The sequence below is a fragment of the Silurus meridionalis genome, chromosome 6, assembly GCF_014805685.1.
Source record: "Silurus meridionalis isolate SWU-2019-XX chromosome 6, ASM1480568v1, whole genome shotgun sequence".
Taxonomy (NCBI): domain Eukaryota; kingdom Metazoa; phylum Chordata; class Actinopteri; order Siluriformes; family Siluridae; genus Silurus; species Silurus meridionalis.
This window is the reverse complement of record NC_060889.1, coordinates 15,639,135-15,666,056: the sequence shown is the minus strand read 5'-3', so window position 1 is coordinate 15,666,056 and position 26,922 is coordinate 15,639,135. Positions and strand designations below refer to the sequence as shown.

Sequence of the window (26,922 nt, the reverse complement as noted above, 5' to 3'; positions counted from 1 at the left end):
AACTTCTGATCACTTCAGTCAAATTGTCACTCCTACCACCACCATCCTCTGTCACACATGTGCTGCTCACAAAGACATAGTCTTATTCATCTATCCATCAAAGAAACTCTATGCTAATTCCCGCATCATGTACTCCTGTCTCATTTTCCTCCGTTTCATTCATTCCACACTGTTCCCCTGTCCTAGGTTTTCTAAAGCTGCATTGCTCTGCTCTTACCATTGCTGGCCTCCAGTGAAACCCAGAGAGCCCCCCGAAACCCCTTCCCCCCAGGTTGGATGTTGTTTTGATTATGCGTCCTCAGTGTAGGTGGCCCTTCCAACACTTTCACCGTGTCTGGATGGCAACCCCCATGGTTGCCACCACTCCATCCCTCCTCCCCCACCACAGCTCACCCCCCTGCTGGGGGCGCAATTGTGGCAGAGGGGATTATGCGAGTGGGAGGCTCGTAAAGGGCCTGCCAGGCTCCTTCTGTGCAGTGACGGATGGCTGCAAGACTGAAGGGCCGATTTACATGAGAAGAGGGAGAACAGAAGCCCCATTCAGCTGGCCTGTCAGGGAGGACTCGGGGACAAACTGCGCTCTTTCCAACTAGCCCTCTTCCCCTCTGAGCTCCTGTTTGCTTCTTTATCTTCTCCTCATCCTTCCTTCTTAATTCTGGCTTCCCTGATGCATCATGCACCTCATCTCTTCATTTTCATCCCACTTCATTTCCATTTCATCCCTCTTCATTTCCATCCTTTCAGATTTGTTTCCAGTTCATAACAAAATCTTTTTCTTACCATTACAATTCTGGAAACTTTACAGCTGACACTGGGCTATAATGGGGATAAAATAGGATCAGACAGATGCTACACAAATCTAAATTATTTATAGTCTTTGTGGACAAGATAGTATTGTGTTTCCTTTTAAATACCATTCAACCATTATGACAAAACTGGAAAAAAATTGATGAAAGTAATACAGGGTTCATGCAATTGTCTATATGAAAGCACTTTATTAGTAAAGTACCTAATAATTTATGTATGTATTTTACCACAGTGTGAACATTGTTCAAATGATTTTTTTCCCCAATGGTAACAATTTACTAAATTACAATTACATGACCCATGACTGTCTTATGTAGGAGCAGTAGATGTTGTGCAAGGTCACTCTTTCCTTGGCTGGTTTTACTCTCACAGCAGGAGCAACACTTCCAAATTCTACTAATATATTTCCAATGTAAATTTTGCTGTGGTTCACCCATTATAATCTGCATTTAGCCACTGTCAGTGAAGGCTGCCAACAAGAGATTGTAGTTCGACTCGACTACTGACTATTTGCACCTCTAAAGTGAGAGAAGATGTGATATTACACACTTAGGAGAGTCACCAAGGTGTCAGAGTGATCACACTTAATGATCCTGAAACTACCATTCCAACGGCTTTACAATGCCAAACGTGAGAAGTAACGGTCAAGACAAAAATCTGTGCCAAAACTCTCTCAGTCTTACTGTTTTGTGCAAAGGACAACAAGCTGTCAATCAATTCAATGAAAAGCTTTTATATATTTAAAATAAACAGCATTTTTTTTATATTAAAGCCCAGTTTAAAACATTGATATCACAACATTGAAATTTAACCAGTTAATCCAAACACTATATTTACTTTATAAATGTTCATCTACATGATCTTGCATCATTCAAGAGTTTCCTAAGACACTTCAAATGAGTCTTTCAGATATTCTGGTTTGACTTTTTTTCTTCACATGATCTGAGGACACTATTTAGAACAAAATATTTCAATCATTAAAAAAACTATTAATCACATTTTGAAAAAAGTCAAGTTTATGGTCAGTTTATTAAAAGTTATGAAACATTTGTTTTCTCTCTTCATTTTGTAATTTTTAATGTTTAACTAGCAACAGTCAAAATATCATGTACTCCAATGTACAGGAATGAAAATTAGCTTGTTACAGTTGTGAAGGAAGGAGTGTTTGTCAATTTAATGCTATGCTTGTACAGTTGATACCATTCTGATAGCTCTGGTAGAAGAGCTTAAAACCCACTCATCAGTGCTTTTCTTTTGCACGGCATGGAATAACAGCTTTGTCCCAACTTGTTTAAGACTTACACTTTTCAACTCCTAAAACATGGGCTTTAGAGAATACCAGAATGGTCACAGCCAGCTGGGGGTGCTGCATGTGTATGCACACATAAGGATATATGCCTTATTCACTATGTATATGTGCACGTGTGTATGTGTGTATTTTGTGGAGGTGGGTAGGAGTGGTGGTGAGAGGAGGCATTATGAATGTAAAGCTCCAACTTTGAGCTGCTGAGTTGTCTTTGTTCAGAATCAGACTGATTAATCTGAGCACAAAAGGAGAGAGAGTGAGAGCGAGAGAGGAAGCGGAGAGGAGAAAAGGGAAGATAGTCCTGGAAAAACTCCAAAAAGACGTTGTCTTGGATACGGAAACGGGAGAGTGGAGCCCCACAATTCACAGCTTGATTGACATTAGGGTGTAACGGTCAATCTTAAAATGACTTCACAACTTATACTTCTGCAAACTCCATCACACACCTTTGTCTGCACAAAAAAAAATTACCATCTTGCACCCACACCCTTTTCCTTCTGGCTTGAGTTGTGGCTGATATGCTAAAAATCTCACACCTCCAGAAACACTTGAAATGCACATATCATAAATGATCCACACAGATTTAAGTTGGAATGTTGTTTGTGTGTAGTTATGGCCTTCTGACACATCTCAATGAAATTAGTTCCATAATTAAAAGACATGTTCCACCAGCTATTAAGTGCATGTTAACAGTTAGCACAACACTACTTTATTTATTATTGTTCTACACTGTTTCTGGACAATGCAAAAGTAATGCATTTCACTAAAAGAAGGTGTACTGGGGAAAATGTCCAAAAATACAATGCACAATTTGCAGATTGGCAATATCCAAAAATACAGTGCCAGGTCTGCAGATTAAAATTAGCATTGATTGTCAGGTTTCTGAAGGTTTAATCATTAGTCCTGAATATTTTTTTTTCTGTGTACTTTTATATATATATATACACACAATTTACAGCCTATGTCTTAATCCTTTATCCAGAAAAATGAGTCAGAGATCTCATGGTTAGATTAAAGACTGTAAAAATAAATGTCATCGACATCTGAAGTAAAAAAAGTCAATGTAGGTAAAGTTGTACAGAAACAGACCGGCTGAACTGAAAACAAATCAAAGGACTGAAGTATGAATTACAAATTACAATTCAGCAATGTTGGAATATATATTAGGCAAAAAAATGCATTTTGTTTAATAAATTGTGTCCTATTTCGTTTTTATTTAGATGATCACATTAGGGGGGAAAACTTGCAATTGGCTACTATTTTTGTGGGATTTGTGTGGGAACAATGCATTAAGAACTGACAAAAAAAGGAACGCACTAAATAATGACAATATATTGAATGTGTGGATGTGGAGACTTCATAAATTTTCTATCGAGGCTCTATTAGATTGGATAAAATAATTATTTCTTCATTAAATAAATAGTCTGTAAAAAGCGGCCCAGTCCAGCTGAGTTGAAGCAACAAGTGCGCATAGGCCCCGCCCCCTGCACTACATGGCCTTTATGTAAATTAGATGAGGGAAGGAGCGCGCGCTCTGATTGGTTATCAGTGGAATACAATTTTCCCTAAAACCACGAGCGGGTAGAGAGTGTTTTTTTGTCATGCCCCCGGTTATTATTCACAGAGTCAATCGCTGTTCAACAGGTGGCTTTGTAGAGTTTGTAGCTGTGATTTAGTTTTTCTCTCTTTCAGACTACCTTAAAAAAGGTCTGAGTGAAAAAATCGCCTTAACGAATCAAAGCGTCGGAATGGTAAACTTTTTATGACGCGTGGAAGTTTATTTATTTTTATTGTTTTCTTAATCTTTAGAGGTGTTTTTTTGTCTTGTATTTTTTTGGGTTCAGGCAAACTCGACTAGTGTATATAGCATGAGGCAATAAGCTGCACCTGCGCCCTATTTGCCTTGAGTTTATTTCGGCTGATCCTTAACTTTTGACTCGAACAAGCCTCCGTGGGAAGATCACCATGATGTACAGCATGATGGAGCACGAGCTCAAGAGCCAGTCGGGTCAGCCTAATCCTCACCCAAACAGCCAAATCATGTCGCAGCACGGCGTCGCCGGCGGAAACGTGCCCCAGGCGGCTCCGAAGAGCGCGTGCCCGCCCGGCGCGGACCCCATGGACAAGGTGAAGCGGCCCATGAACGCGTTTATGGTGTGGTCGCGGGCTCAGCGGCGCAAGATGGCCCAGGAGAACCCAAAGATGCACAACTCTGAGATCAGCAAACGCTTGGGCGCCGAGTGGAAACTGCTGACTGACGCCGAGAAGCGGCCGTTCATCGACGAGGCGAAGCGGCTGCGCGCCGCGCACATGAAGGAGTACCCCGACTACAAGTACAAACCTCGGCGCAAGAGCAAGCCGCCAGTGAAAAAGGACAACCCCGCCGCCAAGTACCCTCCGCTCCCGGGAGGCAGCCTGCTGGCCGCGGCGCATGCGCAGAGTGGAAGTCCGCGTGTGGACAGCTACGGCTGGGGTCCTGCTGGAGGCTACGCGGCGGTGCAGGGTGATGCTCTGGCTTACCAGCAACAACTGCACCGGTACGAGCTTCCACTCCAGTACGCAGCGCCCATGTCCCAGACCTATATGAATGGCGCCAACTCTTACAGGTATTCATCTTATACATCACAATAAACACACAACTTTGTTCAAAGTATGTATAATATATCCTTTTAAATATATTAGTATTTAGGATTATAGTATTACTTACTGTCAGAGTGCTGCTTAGTTTGTTTGTTTGTTTGTTTGTTTTTAAAGCATGTTAAACCAAAGCTGTGAATTCTTTAGCACGTACTAAAATCAGATTTGTTTGTAATTTGTATTGCATGGCTCAATAAATGTCCTTTTTGAATTTTTAATTTCTGTATAATTGTAAACTGTTCACACACACACACACACACACACAATTATCTGGATTTGTTTTCCTTTGGTTTCTAATCATACTCTTGTGACCCCCCCCCCTACCCTTCAGCCCAATGTCCTACAGCAGCAGTCCCCAGCAGCCCAGTCCTGTAATGTCTATGGTCAAGCCGGAGGCCTTCACTCACTCACCCACCGGAGCATCAAACCACCACCGTGGGGCAGTTCAAGGTGACCTTAGGGACATGATCAGCATGTACATCCCTGGAGGTGATGTAGGGGACCCTACAGCACAGAGGGGTTACACAAGTGTCCAGCAGCACTATCTGGGCAGTACTGTGCCCCTGACACACATCTGAATTGGAGAAGAGAAAAGACTGGGACTAGCTCAGCTGGATCACGACGTAGACTTGTAGTGCAACAAGTAATCTGTATGGATTCTTGGTGGATGTTGTGAGTACCTGTTGCACATAGGAACTTTTTCTACCTCTTTGAGTGATCTTGCTCAGTTTTTCCCCCCCTGTAGATTTATTCTTCCCTTCCTCTAGGCTTTTTTTTTGTGTTTTTATTTTAATTTTTACATTTTTTCCTGCCCAGAATTTCACCATTAATTCAGTCTGGAGGTTCTTTCCATAAGACCATCCTGAGAGAGATGGGTATGACATGTATGTAATTGTGTGGCTGTTAACTTTTTAAAAAAAAATATTTTTTGTAGGACATTCCCTTTGTACATATCATAGACTTTTAAAAAATCTGATTGTGTGCCTTTTATGCTGTGCTTCATTAACAGGGATTGGGGACATTCATGCAGTAAAAGGCAATCATGATCGAAAACCAAAATGGGGCATAAAATTGGGGATATAAGCACAAACATCCAGTCTGCTAATGATCACTATAGTCAGTGATGTTCAAATCATGTGACGGTAGTGTAAGCCAGTTTTATTTTTATTTTTTTTATTATTATTTTTTTTTAAACAGTAATGTGAAATACAGGTTATTGAAATTAACAGCTTAAGAAGGAAACATAAGCATTATCTTTTTAAAAGTTGCCATACACATTCTGCTTACTATTTGAAGCACAGGAAGGATCCCAATATCTTGGTGTTGTCATGGCAAATTATTTGACAATTAAGAATACCTTACTCCCACACTGTTTTTTTTTTTTTTAACAGAGTAGGGTATGCATTAGTTGCACAAATGAACTATCAAAGTTACCATGGGATGTAGTCTATACAAAGAAATCCATCATTTCAGCAATAAAATGTCCAATGCATTTACTTTTTAGCATAAGACTAGCACTATGACATTCCCCTTTGATTGATGTTTTTATTTTTTAATTTTTAAACCAATCTGAATGCACTGTTCTTTACCCTCCTATTAGTACCAGGTCTTGCCTTAGACCAAGTCTGTCTATGACTGTCTATGACTAGGAGTCAGTGTGGTGAGGCTTTACTAGTGAAAACTGGAAAAGGAGGTTGTATCTTTTTGAAAATAATTTGTACATCCTTTGGGTGCATGAGGAGCCTGCTTATTGCTTGTATAATGCCAGATTTACATAATTCAAATGGCATAGTAGCATGCAGGTCCTGCTAAGTGCAGCTAATTCGGAGCATGATGCCTTTTTGGGGTGTTATATTATGGTCTAACTCTGTCAGTTTAGCATTTTCCGTTTTTCAAACAAGTTTTAGTGTAGGAATCTAGAGGTCACTAATGAGTTAAGAACTTTAATGTAATTTATATTAAAGTAATGAAATGAGTGAATGTTTACATTTGCCTTCCAGGCGAGTGTGCAACTTGCCGTTTCAATGTAATTTTTAAAGTCCTTTTAATACTGTCTGTAAATAGCCTTTGTACAGTTTTTATGGCCCTTATAAGGGTCTTTTGCATAAACAAAAAAAAGTTAAATAAATTGTAAAAGAAATCTTTGTGTTTGGTATGAATCTTGTCACGGTCTACATAACTGTCAGAATTTCACCAAAATTCAGACAATTTCGTTCACACTTGCGTGCGCACACACTTTCAATTAATTCTAGGATCTTTAACTGCTACACTTTTATAGAAAGGTGCTTTATACTTGTAGCATGTACTTTACACAATGTACAGGGGATTTTAAAAAGTAGGAAATACAAAATAGAAAGCTACAACAATAAATGGTTAAATAGTGAATATTTTGGGGTTCTTTTCCTAAGCACAGACATCATTCACATATTTTGTAAAATGTGCTCCTAAAAAAGTAAGAATATATAGTGCTCACACTCTTCCTCTCACTCTGGAGAAATAATGTAAACACAAATAAATTATATAAAAATACATTTTAATCTTTTTCAGTGGGTTCAGTTAGTAGCCTGGGGGATCAAAACTTCCCAGGAGAGCAGATTGTTGGAGGGGGGAATATAGACATCTGTGTAGCTGGATATTTTTGCTTGTATACAACATTAAAAAATATATATTTCTGCAGGAACTTTTCAAAGCACACATGGAGATACTTCTAGGAATCGAGATCTGCAGGGCAATCCGATTCGCACGTGCGATTTTAAACCTTTTTTTTTTTTTTGCCAGTTTGATTTTTTTTTTTTGCATTGCAATTAGCTATAACTTTGCGGATCTGGTCATTTTGTTTATTACATTATTTTGGCACAAGATTAACTCCGTAAGTGTGCCATATTGAACCTCAGGAGAGAAGATAAGAGGAGGATTCTCTGAGCCACTTGCAGTGAAAGTTAGGGGGACTCATCCGTCACAAGGCAGAGGGCTCGAATAATTTAGGGCCAATCGATTTAAATCTCTCCTCTTTTCTTCTTTTGAAAACTCTGCTGTCCTCCCCCTCAGCGCTCTCCCATCCTTCTCCGGAGTGAAAGCGGCTCTTGGGTCCGGCTCGTAATTGGCCGTGTCTGAGGCAGATTGGCCGCCGCTTTTCAGCTCGCAGGTGTGCATAGTAAAGGAGCCCAATCCTCAGCGCCTCCCCTGCATCGCTTTGTTCCCTTTTTAGCGCTCCCCGCCGCGCAGAAAATTAGTGTTGCCGTCCTCTCCCCCCTCTCCTCCGCGGACTTTAACCCTTTCACCAAGATCCACTATTCTCATGGAAATACAAGAGTCCGCTTGGGCTAATCGGAGGCCCACGGGAGGGGTGCAGGGCGCACAGGAATCATGGGATACACACACACACACACACACACACACACACACACACACACACATTTCGCTTTAACAGCATAAATCCTCCAGCCTTCGTTTATCCACAGCTCTATAACCTCCAGCTCATGGAGATGTTCCACCGGCGGATGTTCTCCCCCTCACTTTTCTAAAGCACTATAAGTTATGAGAGTTCATTCAGCTGTTGATTTCAGCCTGAGCGACGAAAATGAGCGCATTGGTTTTGAATCGTATTGCGAATGAAACACTTAAACGCCATTTGCAGTGAAACGCAACTTCTCCGTGATTTGACCCTGAAATCCCTGACGTCAGCACGTAAAGAAGAAAAAAAACAACAACGATAAAGCAGCTGGAAGTTGGCCACAAACATGTGCGTACCGCAACAGAGCCCTAAAAGCGGGAAGCAGGATTTTCTCTTATAACGTGTACGATCTCTTAGCAACAAGCAGCCAGGCTTCAACAAGCGGTTACCATGGTTTCCGCAGGCCGGTAAGCAAGTGCGCGGGGAGATTACGACAATTAGCGGAAGCTGCCACGGGAGGGTGGGGGGTCGGTTGAGTTAACTATAGGCGGTTCACACATTGTCCATGAAACGGTTTGACTGCGGTTTATATTACCATAAAGAGTTCCGGTTTATCTGCAACAGGTTATGCGCATATGGGGCCAATATTGTATACAGGCAAACCGACATTAAAAGTTACCTTAGAAACGGCGCGTATTTACCTGCATTCCTAGGGAAGACTACATGCCGCGCCCATTCCGCACGCACTACACACACACACACACACACACACACACACACACACACACACACACACACACACACAGGGAAGAGAACGTGTGACTGTGTACTTGTAGTGTAATTTGTTCAATTGAGGGATTACAGACAGGAAAATCTAACTTATTTAAAAAAAACACCCTGGTGAGGTTAAAAGGACAGATCAGTGTTCATTTTCCTGCTCACACGCTCATTAAAAGTCATAATTAACAAATGAACTGATTTATCTATTCCCAGGCTTTGATTTGTAAAGGGATGCCAGTGAGGTTTCACCCAAAGGGACAGTAAAGAAAAAAAAAAGATCAAGATCAACACCCCTCCATGTTCCATCAACTAATGAATTAAAACTCATTTCACACACATTTTGCTCTACGAAAGAGCAAATGTGTGAAAACTCTGAAATAATAAAAAAAAGTAGCTCATTAAATGGTTTATATGGGTTCCACTGACTAGTTTTTTTTCCCAGGGTAAAATTAGTGTGTCCCATTCTTTGAAACCACCACCACCACCCTTCCCTTTTTTTTCATTCACATTCACTGGGTATTTCTAACTAGGGTAATTACCAATCTGGGTTTATTCTAAGGAAGTATAATTAAGGCACATTAATACACAGTCATACTAAAAAGTGAATTGTGAAAAACTATGTGAAATACAGATTAGTTCAAAATACTTTGTTTTGTAGAGTAAACCTATTGGTTTTTAATAAGAGCACACAGAAAGAGAGAGAGAGAGAGAGAGAGAGAGAGAGAGAACTACTCAATCACTGACTTGCACAATGCGTTGACAGACCTGCCCGAAATGTTGTTTGCACGCAGGTGAGTGAGTGGGCGTAGTTTTTTCCCTTGTCTTTTTAATAGAACTGATCCGGTTGGTTGAAATGCCACCAACGCTGTACACATGCATGTTTGACTCACCCTCACACAACACAGCTGAACATCGCTCTCACGCAATAGCAGTGTAGCTCTGCAAGAGGAGGGGGAAAGATATGACCTGATAACGTCTGTTATGTCTGGCTGATATGGGTATGTGCGGACATCCATCCACCTTACTATCAATAACTATCAGCAATTGGCATTTAAGCAAACCATAAAAAAGATAAACAAAAATAAAAAAAAAACAAGAGAAGAGTATGCATCCTTATTGAGCCATCATTAATAAGCAAAACTTAATATGAATATATTTGGCAAAGGCCTGTCTCCTCACCGTGGGAGGGAAGTTTCTGCCAAATCTCTCAACAGTTGCTGTCAAGGGTTGCATTTTTGTTACTGCTGATTGGTGTGGATGACATGTTGAGCTGGTGAGGTGGTGTAGTTGTTTAGAACACAGTTTGTGATCAGATCAGAAACATGGGTTCCTGCAAGTCACTGAAACACAGAGACTCAACTTCAAACGACTGGCACTGAGTCATACACAAACACCAGCTATTCATTTGCCTCACCACTGGCAAGCTGGGGATGAACTACTATCAAGATAAGACAGTTCCACATGTAACAAGACTTTTCTGTCAAAGTTGCAGTGAAACCAAGGTTTTTGGTCTAAATATACACGATAGATGTAAAAAAATATATGAAAGGCATCCATGATTCTAATTTGAAGGCCTCATTAAGAGTACCAATCTGGAGCTTTTACGCAAAAACTTGAGTAAACACTGTTTGCTTTCAATTTTTCATTATTGGTTTTAAAGGCTAAGACTGAACCGGGAGATTTATACCTGACGGTACCTAAAGGTATGAGGTCAGAGCCCACCTTGGTGAGCAGCTGCAGAAGGCACTGACAAAGAATGTGTACATTAGACCAAAGCTAATGCACCTAATAGTGTTTGCCAAGTGTGGAGAGAATGACTGACAGCTAACACTAATGAGCCACACCCAGGACTAGACTGGTCCTGCAGCAACAACGTAGAGAGTGAGGGAGGGAGGAAGGGGGAGAGAGAGAGAGAGAGAGAGAGAGAGAGAGAGAGAGAGATCTATAATGAAAAAAAAATTGTACTCATTAAAATTTTTATATTCCATTGATCTCCTTTATATAGTTTAAAGTGTGTGTGTATGTACATGTGTGCTCACTGTGTTCAGAAAAACAAGAGATTAATTTTAGAACTTAGAAAAAAATCTGTGACAAACCGGTCTGGCACACGAATGTCTGGCCGTTATCGTCACCAAACAAAGGCAGGGCAGTGGTTTGTTCCACTGATTATAAGATATGTACATAGAAAATGCACTCTCAGGTGGGGGGAGATAAGCGCTTGGCCCACACACTGAAGAGATCTGAACAGCTGTGCTTAAAAAAAAAAAAAGAAAGAAAGAAAGAAAAGCCGACAGACCATTCAGTACTGGAGAAGCCACCTCAAGAGCAGACCTCCCAAGAACACAAAGTGATAAAAACCAAGTTTATCTGAACACATACTTCACTATCACACACTCTCGGTTTCATCCTTGTATTTGATTCTTCATTTACGGAAGTAAAACACATTACACTTTCTGTGGCTTACTCTAATGCCACGTTTTGTCAGGTTTGATCTTGGCTGGATTAGGTGTATTGACAGAACTATGGCTATTTGTTTTTAAGCATGGGAAATTGTGCAATGCGGATGGATTTGAATTGCTGTGTTGGTTTAACTCTTGGAAGAAAAAGAAAAAAAAAAAAAAGATACCATTTCATGATACATCACTGTGTGACACTAGTGAAAGTTGCCAGGGGGAAGTGAGCGAAAGAGAGAGAGAGAGAGAAAGAGAGAGAGAGAGAGATTAATGTCGGCTTGAAGTGGGATCACAGAAGCTATTGTGAGGATAGAGGGTAGAGTTTAAGAATGTGTTTAGTAAACCAGCAGGCAGTCTGCTGCCCTCTGCAGGTTAAATGCATCAATATCTACATAGTCTTCTGTGTTAAAATGCATCAGACTTGATCACACGGATTTGGTTTAACTGCATTTTAATTCAGAAAATGAATTCATGTTGTTGGGCCCACTGACTTCAGGGGGAAAAAACACACACAAAAAACTAAATCATTAGAGAAACTTAAAATATTAAAATGGAATTAAAATGAAATGTCAAAACGCACAAACTAACAAATTTAATGTAAGGAAAATTTAATCCAAGAATGTTTTTTTTCCCCCAACAACCCTGTCAATTTGTCCAACTCACCACTTTGTTGGTACTTTATGCCTGGCAAAACAGGCGTGTTACAAGGACAGAGGGCAAAGGCATTACTCAGATATCTTTATTTATATATATATATATATATATATATATATATATATATATATATATATATATATATATATATATATATATATATATATATATATATATATATATATATATATATATATATATATATATATATATATATATATATATTTTACCACATTTTATTCAATTTGATTATTACTACATGGAATTCTATTCCATTTTGCAGTAAACTTTCCGAAGCGTATAAAGAATATCGAGCATTTCTCTGTTCACAATTTAGATGCGTTTGAACGAAAACACTGAGGTAACTTTTGTACTAAATGGACAAAATCGTCACAATAACACTAACATTTCTCATGAACAAAAAACCTTTGTGGAAATTTAAGTCACATTTTTGTTGTTTTTATTTGTAATTGTTTACCTTAGCAGCTACTGGAATAAATCATTTAAAACAAATATGGAATATATGCAACATACCCAAAAAAAACAGGAAAAGGCATTTCCATGCTACACTGCTTTATAAAATTTAAATACATCTTTCCCTGAGCCGAATAAATGATAAGGTAAGAAGGAAAACTAAACAGGATGGGTATTGCAACCTATAATCTTATATACTCAATGGAAAGATCATCAATTGATGAGAAAAAGGGGTCCTTCTGATTCTTTTTGGTCCAACAGTTCATATGCTTTTTAATAAGCTGGATACCCTTCTCTTCAGAGCATTGCAGGTGTACCACTCCACTTGCTCCTTGCTTACAGTGTATATGTAGCAACACTGTGCAACCATGTTGCTTTAAACCATTGATGTCAATATTACAAGTTGCTTAAAGCAGCATGTTATCTGGAGTGGACATAGAGCACTAGGTGCCACAGCTCCTCACTGTTTTACTCAGCTTTTTTTTTAACTACTGGACTGACATTCCAGTAATACAGAACCTGAGCAGCGATTAGTCCATTACAACTGGATGAGATGATATAGGAAAGAACCATCAGGGAGTCACCTGTTTCCTGCAAAATCATACAAAAAAACAAAACAAAACAGATAAATGAGAAACATTTGGGCAATAATCAGTGTTAGTGTGAGTAAACAATTCTGAAGTACTCCTAATGCGGAAAATTATGCAATAGTTGTTAAAAAACAAAAACTAGGGTAAGGTGTCAGTGTCAGGGTATCAATTTTCTTAAACTGCCACATTCCTATGCTCTTTAGGTAAAGAAAATAGCTTTAATGCAATATATCCATTTAGATGCATTGTTAATTTATGTCTAGATTTCCTTTTTTACTACCGTAATTTCCGGACAATCAGGCAAATATAAGCCGCACCCACTAAATTTTACAAAGAGTTTTATTTTGAACATAAACAAGCCGCAGGTGTCTACATTAAAACTAATGAACTTTACAAAGGTTTTAAGGAAAGACAGTGTCTGTAACACGACTTGTACCTAAACAGTAGCCTACCAAGAAAGTCCTTGTTCACTGTCTTCCTTCTTCCTTTCACAACAATTTCTCTCAGAGTTTTTTCTTTTGGCATCGTCATGCGTTTAAAAATCACCATCGGTGAATCTTTTCTCACAATGCCGTGCAGCTCAGAACACAGGTGAAGTGCGTTTTTTCATGCCCGGTTGTTTTCAGCGTGACAAATGAGTCGCATTTCCTGTTGACAGTTCGAGTGAGCAGCAGGTCAAACGTCAGAGGAACCTCATCCATATTTATGATGTGGTGCGGCCTGATTCAGTGGGAGCGTGTCTGATTTAATATAAAGAGTTTCATTGGTTTACCTGAACCTGTTCGCCAATTTCATTGGTCTAATGTTATGGGGCTCAGTTTTTTGGCTTGAAGTTTGTGAAACCGGGAAAAACCCAGGAAAAATCCATAAATTAGCCGCTTCATTGTTTAAGCCGCGGGGTTCAAAGCGTGGGGAAAAAGTAGCGGCTTATAGTCCGGAAAATTAAATAAAAAGATCAAAATTAATCTGGCGAAGAAACCAGAGAATTTAATTATTCCCAGAAACAGATTACAATAAAGATGGCTAAAGTGTTATATGATTTATCTCATAAACACAATTAAACAGTTTTTATAGTCCTCTTTGCACGGTATTGTATATTCAAAGTATTGTCTTGTGTTGTCTGTCTGTACTGTTTTTCGTCTGCACTAGGTTGCACTCGATGCACTTTATGTAGCTTTATGTTGTGTGTTATAGCTTTATGTTGTTTAGTGTAGCACCAGGGTTCTGAAGGAACGTTGTCTCATTTTTACTGTGTACTGTGTACCACTGTGTATAGTAGAAATGACAATAAAAGCCTCTGACTTGTCTTGAAACATAGGCTTTGTAGCGATCATGCATATGCGCTTAAAACACAAGAAAAAACTGGCATCTGAACACAAGGTGACTGCAGACATCAAGACCCATAAATATAGCAGCAATAAATCTCTTGGACTCAATTCTACCTACAATCAACAGACCAGAATCTTGACTTGAATCATCACTGTTCACATACATCTTTATATACATTATTAAGCAAGAGATGCAGCTGGAATAAACAAAATGTGCTCTGTAAACATACCTGCACTGTAGTGAATATACGTGCCAAAGAACCAGCAAACAGAAGGAAAACAGATACAGCTGACAGCTGTCCTGTGTGGCCGTTCCTATAGTTGGCACCTGCCTGAATGAGCTAAAAAACAAACAAAACCCACAAAGCTGAGTTCACGCTGTCATTGGATATTGTTGAGTGTACTACATTTTGGCATAATTCAGTTAAAAAGTGAGAATTCTGGTCACCCACCCGTCCTAAGATTATAGCTGGCATGTTCGAGGCTTGCATGGTGGTGACGACAAACATGGGGGTGAGAGGAGAAACAAGGACAGCCAACAGGCCAAAAAAGATAACTAGAAAGCCCAATCCTGTAAATATCCACAAACAAATGAGCACATTAGAGCTAAATTATGATATGAATACATTATAATTATTGTTATTATTATAACAATAATTATCATCTCATACCTTTCATTGTGCATCCTTTATAATGCTGGATAAGAAATCCAATAGCCAATGACTGCAACATGAGGAAGAACACTTCACCCCAGGCACTGTAAATAAAAAGTGCAGTAAAAAGAACACACACACACACACACACACACACACACACACACACACACGCCCTGAATGTTTCTTATACTTCTTAAATATTACCTACATTACATTAAGAATTACATACAAATTACAAAACGGATTACAAATTCCCACAAGATAATGATGATCTGTGCAAGCGAGCTGAAAAATACACGTATACACAGTATACATATACGCTGTCAAGTTTGTGGCATGTTAATGAGTGTGGTTTGGTATGAGTGTAGCTAGAGGCACTGCTGGTGTTTCCAAAACTTTATTTTCATCCAAAACATCTAGCAATCAGCAGCCCTGTGGTTAAGGGTTAGGCAATGATTAACATTGCCACTGTACATTAACAAAGTAAGTGTGACAACTTATATCAATCCTCCTCACATACATACATAAATGAATGAAATGTATAAATTCCGACGTTAAGATTTAAGGACTTTATAAAGGTCCCTAACTATAGCAGCATTGAAAGACTGAATCTCTAAGTATACCTATGATCAACACACCAGAACTTTGACTAGAACACCAATGTTTATAGATTACCAGTATAGACAACATTAAGCAAGAGAAGCAGCTGTTAAATGAATAGATAAATGAATGAATGAGTGTTCCCCAGTGATCATACAGTGTTCAGTGATCACTGAGCAGATACAACAGTTGTTTCTTTTTTTATTTTTGGAAAAACTGTCTTTGCTGTGACATCCAGGCGTACCTAAAGGGAAAGCTTTTAGCGATGCTGTAGACCATAGTGCCTGTGAGGGACAGCAGCTCCAGCATCACAGAATTAAAACTTAGTCCTTCTGCACTCTTAGCACTGAGCAGCTTCAAGATCTGAGGCAATTTCACTGCAGAACAAGGAGGACAGCCATAAGTAACACAAAAACTTGGACAGAAATTAAAGAGAAAACTCAAAATGAAAAAGTGAAAGCAGAGGCTTTTGCTTACCAAGTACAGAGCCAAGGATGATCCCAATGCCTAACCCTTTGCTAATTATTATCTTCAGGCAGTCCACTGTGAAAAATTATCAAACACATGATCAGACAGAATAAATAAAGGGACATTGTGTGCGTGTGTATCACTGTATCATATCATTTGCATTTCAGAACACAGGTGATGAGAGGAGGGCGCGAGCCTGAGGCAGCCAATAAAATCGTGCCCTGTGTAAAGCCACGCCTCCAACCCACACCGCGTACACAAACCAGCCTTACAGCATTAAAGTCAGTATATGTAACATTGGAAGCGGTGTTGTTTTTTTTTCTATAAAATAAGAAAATAGTTAGATAGTTTGACTGTGTAGAAAATGTATATAATATAATTTGGCTTATTCTCCATTTTAAGCTTTAGCAAGGATCAGAAAAGTGACATTGCAGCTCAGTGACAGCTACTATGAGCTCTCTAAAACACATTTCATTCATTTTTCTATCATGTTTACAATTACAATGTGCACCATTTTTAAAACGTCCGTCTCAAAGTCATGGAAAAACCCCCATTTTTGAACAACGGTAGTATAGAAGTGATCAGCCATCTCACCGTGTAGAAAATTAAAATTCAGGAAGAACTCGTCGTAACATTTTTCGGGCATTAAATAATTCACCAGGATTTCTCTGAAAGGCTCCATGAAGGATGCAGACACGGCTTTCTCGCTCGTCGCCATTGTGTTAAAGTGTTTGGAAACTCTTCCTTCCTTCCTCCTTCTCTCAGTATAATCCAACTGCAGGAATTAATCTCTCGTCTTAAAGCCTGTGACCCGGAAACCGACCGAAGTCCAACATCACTGAGAACCTGTTATAATATCACCGATTTAAAGTCATCAAGAGGAAGTGTGCAGGATTTCTGAGCTAGAAGAGACGAGTGGCTATTCTTCTTCGGGTAGATGTTTTAGGCTTCAGACGCCAGTGTCGGGTGTTACTGCCTCTCTGCGGTTAAGACCGGTACTTCACCTAACTGCCTTTTTATTAGACGTAAACAATATATATATATATATATTGTAATAAATATAAACTCCTGCAATGGCTTAGGAGTGCAGTTTGCATGAACAGTTCTGAATTTAAGCGTCCATCACTTTACAATACACTTTAACAGTGATGGAGATATAAGGAAAAGACATTACATGAGGATGGGTTTCCATTTGAGTCCTCTCAAGTTTCCTCTCAGGGATTCTTCTTCATACTGTCTCAGGGAAATTTTTCTTGCCATGGTTGCCAATAGATCGCTCATTAGGGATGAACTTATAGGCAATAAACTTATAGGCTCTAATATATACATTAACATTTGATAACCTCTTTATCTCTGTAAAGCTGCTTTGGGACAATGTCCATTGTTTAGTAAACAACTAAAACTGAATTATATACTGTATAAACCTATAAATCACACTAGTTAGTTTTGTAGTTGGTGTAGTTAGATTTGTAGTTAGTATTGAGTTTTGAGTAGTTCTGTGTTTTGTGTTCTTTTTGGTTAATCTATGTGGTCTTCTGTAGTACTGTGGTCCTGAGGGAACGTTGTTTCGTTCCACTGTACTCTACTGTATATGGTTGGAATGACAATTAAAGCCTATTTGTTTTACTAATAAATCAAGAAATTAGGCAGTTGCCACAGAGAATCTACCAGTTTAACCAGCTCAGGCTGTGTTTTGGCAGCTAATACCTCACCAAACTAAGCTTTGAGCAGGGTAGCTCTATAATTTCATATCACACCCTAAACCTTACTTTCCCAAACTGATTAGCTATTATGAATCCTTACTCTCTGAAATGAGTTTGATAAATATTGTATAGACTGCAGATGCCTGACATATTTAATATCTCACCACATTACTTACTTTAACTTACATCAAGTATGACTGAAGTGTTTAGTGTCATGCACATATGCACTGCTCCTGTTTAAAGAGATTTTAGTTTTCTTATGTAATAAATACATGATATCAGGACACATACAATATGGTACTCTGACGAAACGAAACCACCTCCGGAATAAACATATTTTCGAAAAATATTTTGCAACCATAAGAAGATTTTATTCAAATATATAGATATATTATGCAGTATAGAAAATAACAGCATCAGATCATATATATTAATTAACATAATTGATAACAATTAGTGTCTTAACATCCTAGTGCAAAACAGTAACTTCTTTGTATTAGTCAATGTAACTGCAATGTATTATTATTATCATTATTATTATTATTATTATTATTATTATTATTATTATTATTTTTATTTTTTTACTGAATAACAGCTATAAGTGCTGTGGCCACTTCTGTACCTATTTAATAATTTCCTTATTTGTCCTACACACTTGTTTGTCCACCTCTATTTTACACTGGTAAGGAACAGTGGTATATATAATCATTCAGTTCCCCATCTTGCATTCTTGAATGATGTTCACAACAGCAATATCCTTCTCCTTATTTAATCTGTCTGTCTTGATGTAAAATACAAGGCAAGTTAAAAATTACTACACAATCAATTTACCTATAGACCTTTAATCATCATGTGATTTGGGAGCAGAGAAACAGTCATATATGCAGTGGAAGTTCTACTGAACTTGCAGGAGCTCTTACTTTTCAATACAGATCAAATACATCTGTATATTATAATGTAGAGATTTTTAGTACAGTATTCCCATCCAAACAAGCAAAAACAGGAAAAGCACATCTCTAAAAGTCTGGGTGAAAGTATACATATGGAACCTGCTTTTAGCATTATAAAAGGACACTTGTCCTTCCTCATAGTCCACATAAACCCCAACCACCTGAAGTGGTACAGAATTCGGCAGCTTGGTAGGGGGATCAGTGCATGCTTGGAGAGTCTCAGATCTGCTGCAAATAGTCCAGTACCCTGATCCTGGAGCAACGTTAAAGCGGCCTTTTCTTTGAGCAGATGCAGCCGCTACCCCTAACCTCCATGATCCTTTTGCTGGTACATTCACCTCCCAGTAGTGTCTCCCACTGGAGAATCTGTTGAGTCCTAGGACAAACGGTTGTTTGTCAAACTGTTCAGGATTATCCAACTGCTGCTCTCGAGGCGCCTCATGCAGTTCATACACTTTCAATTTGTCCTTGGACACGCAGAGCCAGGGGTGGCATGAACTGGAATCTAGATGCACATCAACTGACAGAGAGATGACACATTTCATTAATATAATTCCAACTGATTCATATATTATCATTTAATTTTTGTTTGTTTGTTTGCTTCTTTGTTTGTTACCTGAGGCACTCTGAATCCACTGCCAAACTTCAAGGAAAACAGGATTAGTATTCAAATATGACGTGATCCTTGATTATTATTATTATTATTATTATTATTATTATTATTATTATGAATTGTATTGCTGTTGTTGTTGTAGTTATTGGGTCCTACCTGAAGTAGGAATATATTTCTGGCTGCCTAAAACACAAATGTAAAAATTGTCAGTAGAGCTTCTATCTGATCCATTGTTATCTTTTTAAAAGAATAAAAGCTCTTACTTGTCTTCCATGTTTTCTGCTTAGCAGGCAACCATATTTTTGAAACATCCTCCTGGAAGAAAAACATTTTTATAATGTAATGTCATTCTTTTATTGTGACAAATATATATACATACACATATTTTTAATATACACAGGTTTGTGGAGACCTGAGCATAAGATTTGTATGAGCTTTTTAAATAAACCAGTCCACATTCAGTCCTTATTAGCTGTTATAATAACCTGCACTGTTCTGGAAAGTTGTTTTTGAGGTTTGAGCTCTGTGGTACAGTCCACATTCCAGTTTATCCCAAAGGTGTTCAGTAGGGTTGAGGGTCAGAACTCAATAGCAGTTCTCTCCAACCCATGTAAACCAATGTTGCAATAACTCTGCTTTGCTTACAGGAACATTGTCATGCTAGAACAGGTTTGGATCTTTGAAATCAAATAAATGGAAAATCTAATGTAATATTATAATTTATAAGACATCCTACACAACTGTGTGCTTCCAAGAAGTATTGGAAAGAACCACATATGACTGGAATAGTCAGGTGTCCCAATACATTTGTGCATATAATATATAATGATTATATATAAAATCATCATCTTACCTCAGAGTCACATGAGAGAATTGACCACACCACAAACTCCAGAAAGGGAACAACTTCAGCTAGTTGTACAAGCCTTTTTTGATGTGTAAAAATCTGCTTTAAGTCTTCATCTTTAAGTTTCAAGTTCTACACACACACACACACACACACACACACACACACACACACACACACACACACACACACACACACACTCTACTGAGTTACCTAAGATCATACTCATTCATTTTATTCTTCACTTTGCATTTATTTCGAACCTCTGTGACATTCTGCAACTCTTGTGCCCACTTCATGAGCCTCTCACTGTCTTGAATATCGCACACATTGTTATTCTTCATTTGTGTAACATCTGCTTCGATTGATGCTTTCTTTGTCACTCCTCTTGACATACTAATCCTGTCCAATTCTTTAGCCCATGACAGAATAAGACTCTTGCTGCTCTCTACATCAACCACCACAGAATCTTCTCCTGAAACTTTTTTGTGCCTTTCCAGTGAGTTTTTATTTCTGCCCTGTAGTTAAAAAAATAATAATACTGTTTTAGTTTTCTGTACATAAACTTTTCACAGTGAAAATAAACATGTACACCCGGATATTGGAATTCCCTGTAAATACCTTGTTGATATCCTCAAGCTCCTTGGCCATGTCTTTGAGCAACTGAAAACATTCATTCCGGCTTCGAATTTGTACCAGGTCAGGCTACAGCAGATAAAAAGTTTCACAATTAAAAACAGTTATTTATTAGAGCTTATTACAATAAATATTAGCACAATGTTAAAGAAAAAAGAAGCTAAATAGACTAAGAAAACGTTTTTTTGTTAACAGTAATTATGTGCACTCTTGGGGAAAAGGGTTCATTCTTAAACATCTGAATTTTCTATAGGTTTGCATAAAGTTTTACAACAGATTTGTACTCACTATAAATTATTACTATAGTTGGTACACATAATGATTTTAACCAGAATAAAGGCAGTTAATGCATTACTGATCAAATTCATTTTTTAAGGAAAAAAATCAGCTATAAAGGTTTAGGTGAATGAATAACCTACTGCATTTCCTTGTTATGTGACTGTTTATGAGAATTGAGACACACCATGGTTAATGGAGGAAAAGTCCAGTTCTAAGTTTAAGCCTTTAACCTGTGCCATGATTACAGTTTTTCTCAGTTGCTTTGGAGCGTTTCTCAGATCGTAAATGAAATTCTCAAACCTACTTGTTCAACCTCCACATCATTTAGTCGTTTGTGCTCAGCATAATAACATTTCTTGTTGCTTTGTCAAATTGCGAATGCTTTTGTACATTCATTTAATGAATTGTGTACAATTGTCTACTGTTTCCTACATTATTAGTTGTTTATGTTCATGTTGATCAAAATATATTATACTGGTTTCACCTAAATAGTCTTAACCCCCAAATCAGATTCATTGTATAAGTCATTGTATAATTAAACTTTTTTTTTGTTAAATGTTTCTTGAATTGCTGAATTGTGCAGATGAATCTTAAATATCACTAATGAAGCAGAGTGTACGGCATCAGATCAACCAATAATCAACTAGTTCTCTAAAACAAGTTAAAGGTGAATCTTGTGAACCTTCAATTGGAGAGTGTATACAGACAGAGCAAAACAAAGAATTATAAAATCTGAACATGGATGAACAACTAAGAAACGAACAAACACTTGTACAGTACAGTAAAAGTGTGTATCCTGTCCAGTCTCTTGCAATCAATATTAATCAAATATGCAATCAAATAAATGAATTTGTGCTGCTGAAATTCATAGATACCATACAGAAGAAATTACAATTTTGTGCATTTTCAATCACTGCAATCCAAACCATAGTTTATATCAAGAAATGCAGAACTTACTGACAACATGACTAAACATTTTAATGATCTTGTTTGTGAACAATGAAAAAAAGGACTTTTCATTCTGATGGGAATGAGATTTTCATTAACACAAATACTTACTTTTGAGAGATGAACTAAGGATTTTGAGAAAGGTACAGGCTTTTGCAAGAAAGCCAATGTTATCTGTTGTTTTGAGAATGCACTTACTGGTTTGCAAATATTAAGGATGATTCAAGAAATGTTCCAAAGCAGCTGAGAAAAAATGTAAAACAACTAGCCAATTCATAACCTTGCAAATTTAAGATTTGTATAAAAAACAAGCACTCATGGTGTATACATAGATGCAAGTGGAAACAAGTTCAGAAACCGAAATCACCTTATTACTGAGAGTAGGTTTATTCCAGGGTGCAGATTGTGCTGCTGTTGCATTTTCTTTAAATTCCCGTGAAGTTTCTGGTGGCAGGCTTTGCCAATTGATGGGAAACATTGTCTGGGGAAAAAATGTTTTATTTTGTTAACTTTCAATAGTAAATTATAATGAATGAAAATAAACCGTACAAAGATTAAAGTCTAAAGCAATACATCTAAATCTGAAAATTAATTTATTAAGTAAATATGATTATAAGTCTGGCACAGACATTACACACAATATTAGATGTTATTCATTCAGGTGGACGTTACGCTGTAATAAATTCTTAGTGAACCCTACCGCAGAGACGGGTGATGACTTCTCTGCCGTAGAGTATGTTCCTCTTTTTCTCTGGAAAAATAGATTATATATTCAAGACTGATTCTAAACAAGAAAAGGAACTTATATTATGTTTTACTGATTAGAATTAGAACGTACCATTGTTTCCTCTGTTGACGACGGAAATAAAGTGTTCCCTGAAGCAGTGAACTAAAGGTGTGTGCCAGTAAAGGGGTAATAATTTTTTATGCCACATGATATGGGTACAAAGGTTTTGAAAACAGCATGATCCAACAGTATTACAAAGGTACAGTTAAGATAGATTGTATCTATGGGAGAATAAACATAGATTCCACAAATGAAACAAAATTTCTCATGTTTATGCTAAATAATACATTATTACCTCATAGTCATGATATTCATTTAAAGATCTAATTAGAAAAGTTGTAGGTATTAATTAGGAATTCTGAGATAGATAGATAGATAGATAGATAGATAGATAGATAGATAGATAGATAGATAGATAGATAGATAGATAGATAGATAGATAGATAGATAGATAGATAGATACATAGTTAGTCAGTCCAACAGACTCTTTAGATCATGAAATAGCTCATTATTTAGTCAGTATATAAAGCCCTGATCAGGGAACTGCTGCTGCTCAGGATATTATGCACTATACTGCCAAAAGTATGCGAACACATGACCATCATAACCATGTGTTTGTTCAACATCCAATTATAAAGTTTATTCTCTTTTGCTTTTATAATAACCTTCAACCGTTTGGGAAGTTTGTCCACTCGATTTTGGAATATGGCTGTAGGGGATTTTCATGCGATTTGGTCATTATCACCAGTGAAGTGTACTTAAAGATACTGAATACAAAGACATTCTAGACAATTATGTGCATCCACCTTTGTGGCAGGAGTTTAATATAAAGTTTAATTTAATGGTCAGGTTATCACATGCAAAATGATGCATTACTAACTTGCAGCTATGCATTAGGATCTTGTTCCTACATGTCATAGATATTTTTTTAAGTAGGGATGTCTCCAGCTGGGCTCTGTATTATATAAATGACTGCAGACATTGTTATTACAGTGTCTTCTCTTCAGTGTCTAAGTGAATGTTCTTTAGACTGCAGCATGATCTTGCAGGTTCCAAAGTCCCTGAAGCACAGATCACATCTTTTAAACATGCTGGTTCACTTATTTTTTTAATGTTTGTGTGTATGTGCACAGTGTGAGAAACCGTATTCTGTCCAGGTCACATTTGCACAGGTTACACAAAGAGAACAAAACAAAGAGGTTACTAAAAGTCAGCTAAAGTTACACTTAAGCAACAAGCTTTGCAACATAGTCTACACAATTGATTTGTACCACTTTTTATGTAATGTAGACATTTCAGCAAACAGCCAGATGTTGAAAGTTAAATTCTTCAGTATTCACCAGACACTGCAATTAATTAAGGCATCCTTCATTTATATTAACTTCTATATATACTTTGTAAATTAACTACTCACCAGCATAAATATTGAGATTTATTGAGTAAAATAAAAAACAAACAGTTAACAATAAGATTAAAAAATAAATGTAATAAACACAAACATTTCAATTAAACGAATTCCTTGAAATATGTTAAAACAAAACTTCATCAAAATCTTATGATAAACAAAAATGTTTTATAAACAGCATGTGCAGGACAAAGAACAAAGAAAGAAGTTAATTATGCCCTTGTGAGTTCTTGCTTTACAACAAGTACAGACAATTTATAATGTAGAGATTTTTAGTACAGTATTCCCATCCAAACAAGCAAAAACAGGGAAAAGCACATCTCTAAAAGTCTGGGTGAAAGTATACATTTGGAACCTGCTTTTAGCATTATAAAAGGACACTTGTCCTTCCTCATAGTCCACATAAACCCCAACCACCTGAAGTGGTACAGAATTCGGCAGCTTGGTAGGGGGATCAGTGCATGCATGGAGAGTCTCAGATCTGCTGCAAATAGTCCAGTACCCTGATCCTGGAGCAACGTTAAAGCGGCCTTTTCTTTGAGCAGATGCAGCCGCTACCCCTAACCTCCATGATCCTTTTGCTGGTACATTCACCTCCCAGTAGTGTCTCCCACTGGAGAATCTGTTGAGTCCTAGGACAAACGGTTGTTTGTCAAACTGTTCAGGACTATCCAACTGCTGCTCTCGAGGCGCCTCATGCAATTCATACACTTCTTGTTTGTTTTCAGAAACACATAACCAGGGGTGGCATGAATTGGAATCTAGATGCACATTAACTGGCAGAGAGATGACACATTTCCTTAATATAATTCCAACTGATTCATACGATATATAAACATTTGTTTGTTTGTTACCTGAGGCACTCTGAATCCACTGCCAAACTGAAAGAAAAATTGGATTAGTATTTGAATATGGCTTGATCATGATGTGTGCATCAATCTTAAAAAGATTTATTGAAAGGCTGCATTCTTACCTGAATTAGGGATATATTTCTGTTTGGCTGGAATACAAAATGTTAAACAAAACTATCAATAAAGTTAATAAAGGGTGCATCAGATTCACCACTGAGAAAGAATGAAAAATCTCTTACTTGTTTTCCATTCTCTCTGCTTAGCTGGTAGCCATATTTTTGAAACATGCTCCTGGAGGGAAAATGTAATTGAACTCAAAGTTTAATAAAAAATTGAATGACTTATTGTCTCAATCAGACTTCTGCATATATTAAAAGTTTGTAAACTCGTGCTGTCATATCATCTCACCTCTGTATCCTGTGAGAGAAGAGACCACACCACAAACTCCAGATAAGGAAGAACTTCATCTAGATGTCTATGTATTAAGCTAAATTCTGAACTCACACATAAACACAATAATTATTAAAGTCATGTAAGGTCACATTCTGATATATTTATATAGTGTTTTTTTCTAACCTCTGTGAGAGTCTGTAATTCTTGTGCCCACTTCATGAGCCTCTCACTGTGTTGAGTATAACACACATCTTTATTCTTCATTTGTGTAACCTCTGCTTCCACTAATGCTTTCTTTGTCACTTCTATTGACAGGTCTAGCCTGTCCAGTTCTTTAGCCCATAACAGAACAAGACTCTTGCTGCTCTCCATATCATCTGGCACAGAATCTTCTTCTGGATCCTTCTTGTACCTTTTTTGCACCTCCTCTGAGCTTTTATTTCTTTCCTAGAGGTCAGAAAGTTAATTTCATTGTAATTCCTTATGTATTGTATTTTAACTGCTTTCTAATTCAGAATGCATTGTGCTGTATACTGTAATTAATAGCCTGTACCTTGCTGATATCTTCTAGCTCTTTGGCCATGTCTGTGAGCAACTGAAAACATTCCCCCAGGCTTCGGATTCGTGTTAGACTGGGCTACAGCAGATATAATACATTACTACAAAAATTGCACAGCAAATAACACACAGAGAAAAATGAAGCATCAAGCTAAAGGGCTGATATATATATATATATATATATATATATATATATATATATATATATATATATATAAAACATATAAATGAAAACATTCAACACAACACAAATTTATTCATGACGTCCTTTCTTCATGCAGATATAAAAGAAAAGAAAAAAATAAACTTATTTTTAATCAATAAACATTTGTTTTACTGATGCGGCAAGTCTCATATCAAGCACCAAAATCTGCCATGATGCACACATCATGCAATTAAAACTGTTCCTGTGGACACATAGCAAAAGTTTTAGATAATAGTTTCTTCATTTTATTTTGGGAAATAAATAACCATGTGAATTTCTCTTTTACAAAAACCACATGGTTAAAAAAAAAGTTTTTACTGGATGTGAGACACACCTTGGTACATAAAAGGACAGTCTAATGTTAAACTAGCTAAACACAGGATTACATATTATACCTTAAGTTAAGACCAAGAACATAGTCATGTATATATATGCAGCTGAAACAAGTTTAAACACTTAGATCACCTTTTTATTACTAAGATCAGGTTTATTCCAGGGAGCAGACTGTACAAATCTTGCATTATCTGGTGATTCTTGTGTATGTTTTGATGGAAGACTTTGTCGGGCCTTGGATAACATTGTCTGGGGAAAAAGACATTT

At 37.5% G+C, this 26,922-nt stretch overlaps 4 protein-coding genes and 1 long non-coding RNA gene across 6 annotated transcripts in view; 1 reads left to right on the top strand and 4 right to left on the bottom strand.

The window, feature by feature from the left end:
- Positions 1–3,689: 3,689 nt before the first annotated feature.
- Positions 3,690–6,890, top strand: sox19b (SRY-box transcription factor 19b). Of its 2 annotated transcripts, XM_046852574.1 has the most exons (3): positions 3,690–3,864; positions 3,958–4,719; positions 5,082–6,890. In XM_046852574.1, the coding sequence occupies exons 2-3, from the start codon at positions 4,079–4,081 to the stop codon at positions 5,326–5,328; spliced, it is 888 nt and encodes a 295-aa protein (XP_046708530.1). In that variant the 5' UTR covers positions 3,690–3,864; positions 3,958–4,078; the 3' UTR covers positions 5,329–6,890. The 2 variants fall into 2 exon arrangements, with proteins under 2 accessions (XP_046708530.1, XP_046708529.1); XM_046852573.1 differs by having other exon boundaries at positions 3,690–4,719.
- A 5,584-nt stretch (positions 6,891–12,474) lies between these two features.
- On the bottom strand, positions 12,475–17,086 carry mpdu1b (mannose-P-dolichol utilization defect 1b). Its single transcript, XM_046852859.1, has 7 exons — positions 16,742–17,086; positions 16,157–16,222; positions 15,924–16,056; positions 15,095–15,180; positions 14,876–14,994; positions 14,654–14,764; positions 12,475–13,096 (listed from the first exon to the last, which is right to left on the bottom strand). Exons 1-7 carry the CDS (start codon positions 16,863–16,865, stop codon positions 12,974–12,976), a joined length of 762 nt encoding a protein of 253 aa, XP_046708815.1. The 5' UTR covers positions 16,866–17,086; the 3' UTR covers positions 12,475–12,973.
- Positions 17,087–18,196: 1,110 nt separating this feature from the next.
- On the bottom strand, positions 18,197–25,931 carry LOC124387519 (E3 ubiquitin-protein ligase TRIM21-like). Its single transcript, XM_046851929.1, has 7 exons — positions 25,790–25,931; positions 25,575–25,660; positions 25,406–25,457; positions 25,289–25,315; positions 25,170–25,196; positions 24,578–25,091; positions 18,197–18,807 (listed from the first exon to the last, which is right to left on the bottom strand). The coding sequence occupies exons 1-7, from the start codon at positions 25,929–25,931 to the stop codon at positions 18,801–18,803; spliced, it is 855 nt and encodes a 284-aa protein (XP_046707885.1). The 3' UTR covers positions 18,197–18,800.
- On the bottom strand, positions 18,673–23,058 carry LOC124388125 (E3 ubiquitin-protein ligase TRIM21-like). The gene is made up of 10 exons (XM_046852807.1): positions 22,962–23,058; positions 22,824–22,874; positions 22,491–22,604; positions 20,882–20,965; positions 20,524–20,778; positions 20,267–20,392; positions 19,677–19,728; positions 19,570–19,596; positions 19,417–19,443; positions 18,673–19,320 (listed from the first exon to the last, which is right to left on the bottom strand). The coding sequence occupies exons 1-10, from the start codon at positions 22,962–22,964 to the stop codon at positions 18,818–18,820; spliced, it is 1,242 nt and encodes a 413-aa protein (XP_046708763.1). The 5' UTR covers positions 22,965–23,058; the 3' UTR covers positions 18,673–18,817.
- A 180-nt stretch (positions 25,932–26,111) lies between the features above and the next one.
- LOC124388127 overlaps positions 26,112–26,922 on the bottom strand; it is a 1,211-nt gene continuing 400 nt past the window's right edge. The window contains exons 2-3 of the long non-coding RNA XR_006926338.1: positions 26,788–26,904; positions 26,112–26,196 (exon numbers count right to left, since the gene is read on the bottom strand). This is a non-coding gene — a long non-coding RNA (uncharacterized LOC124388127). The remainder of the gene's footprint in view (positions 26,197–26,787; positions 26,905–26,922) is intronic.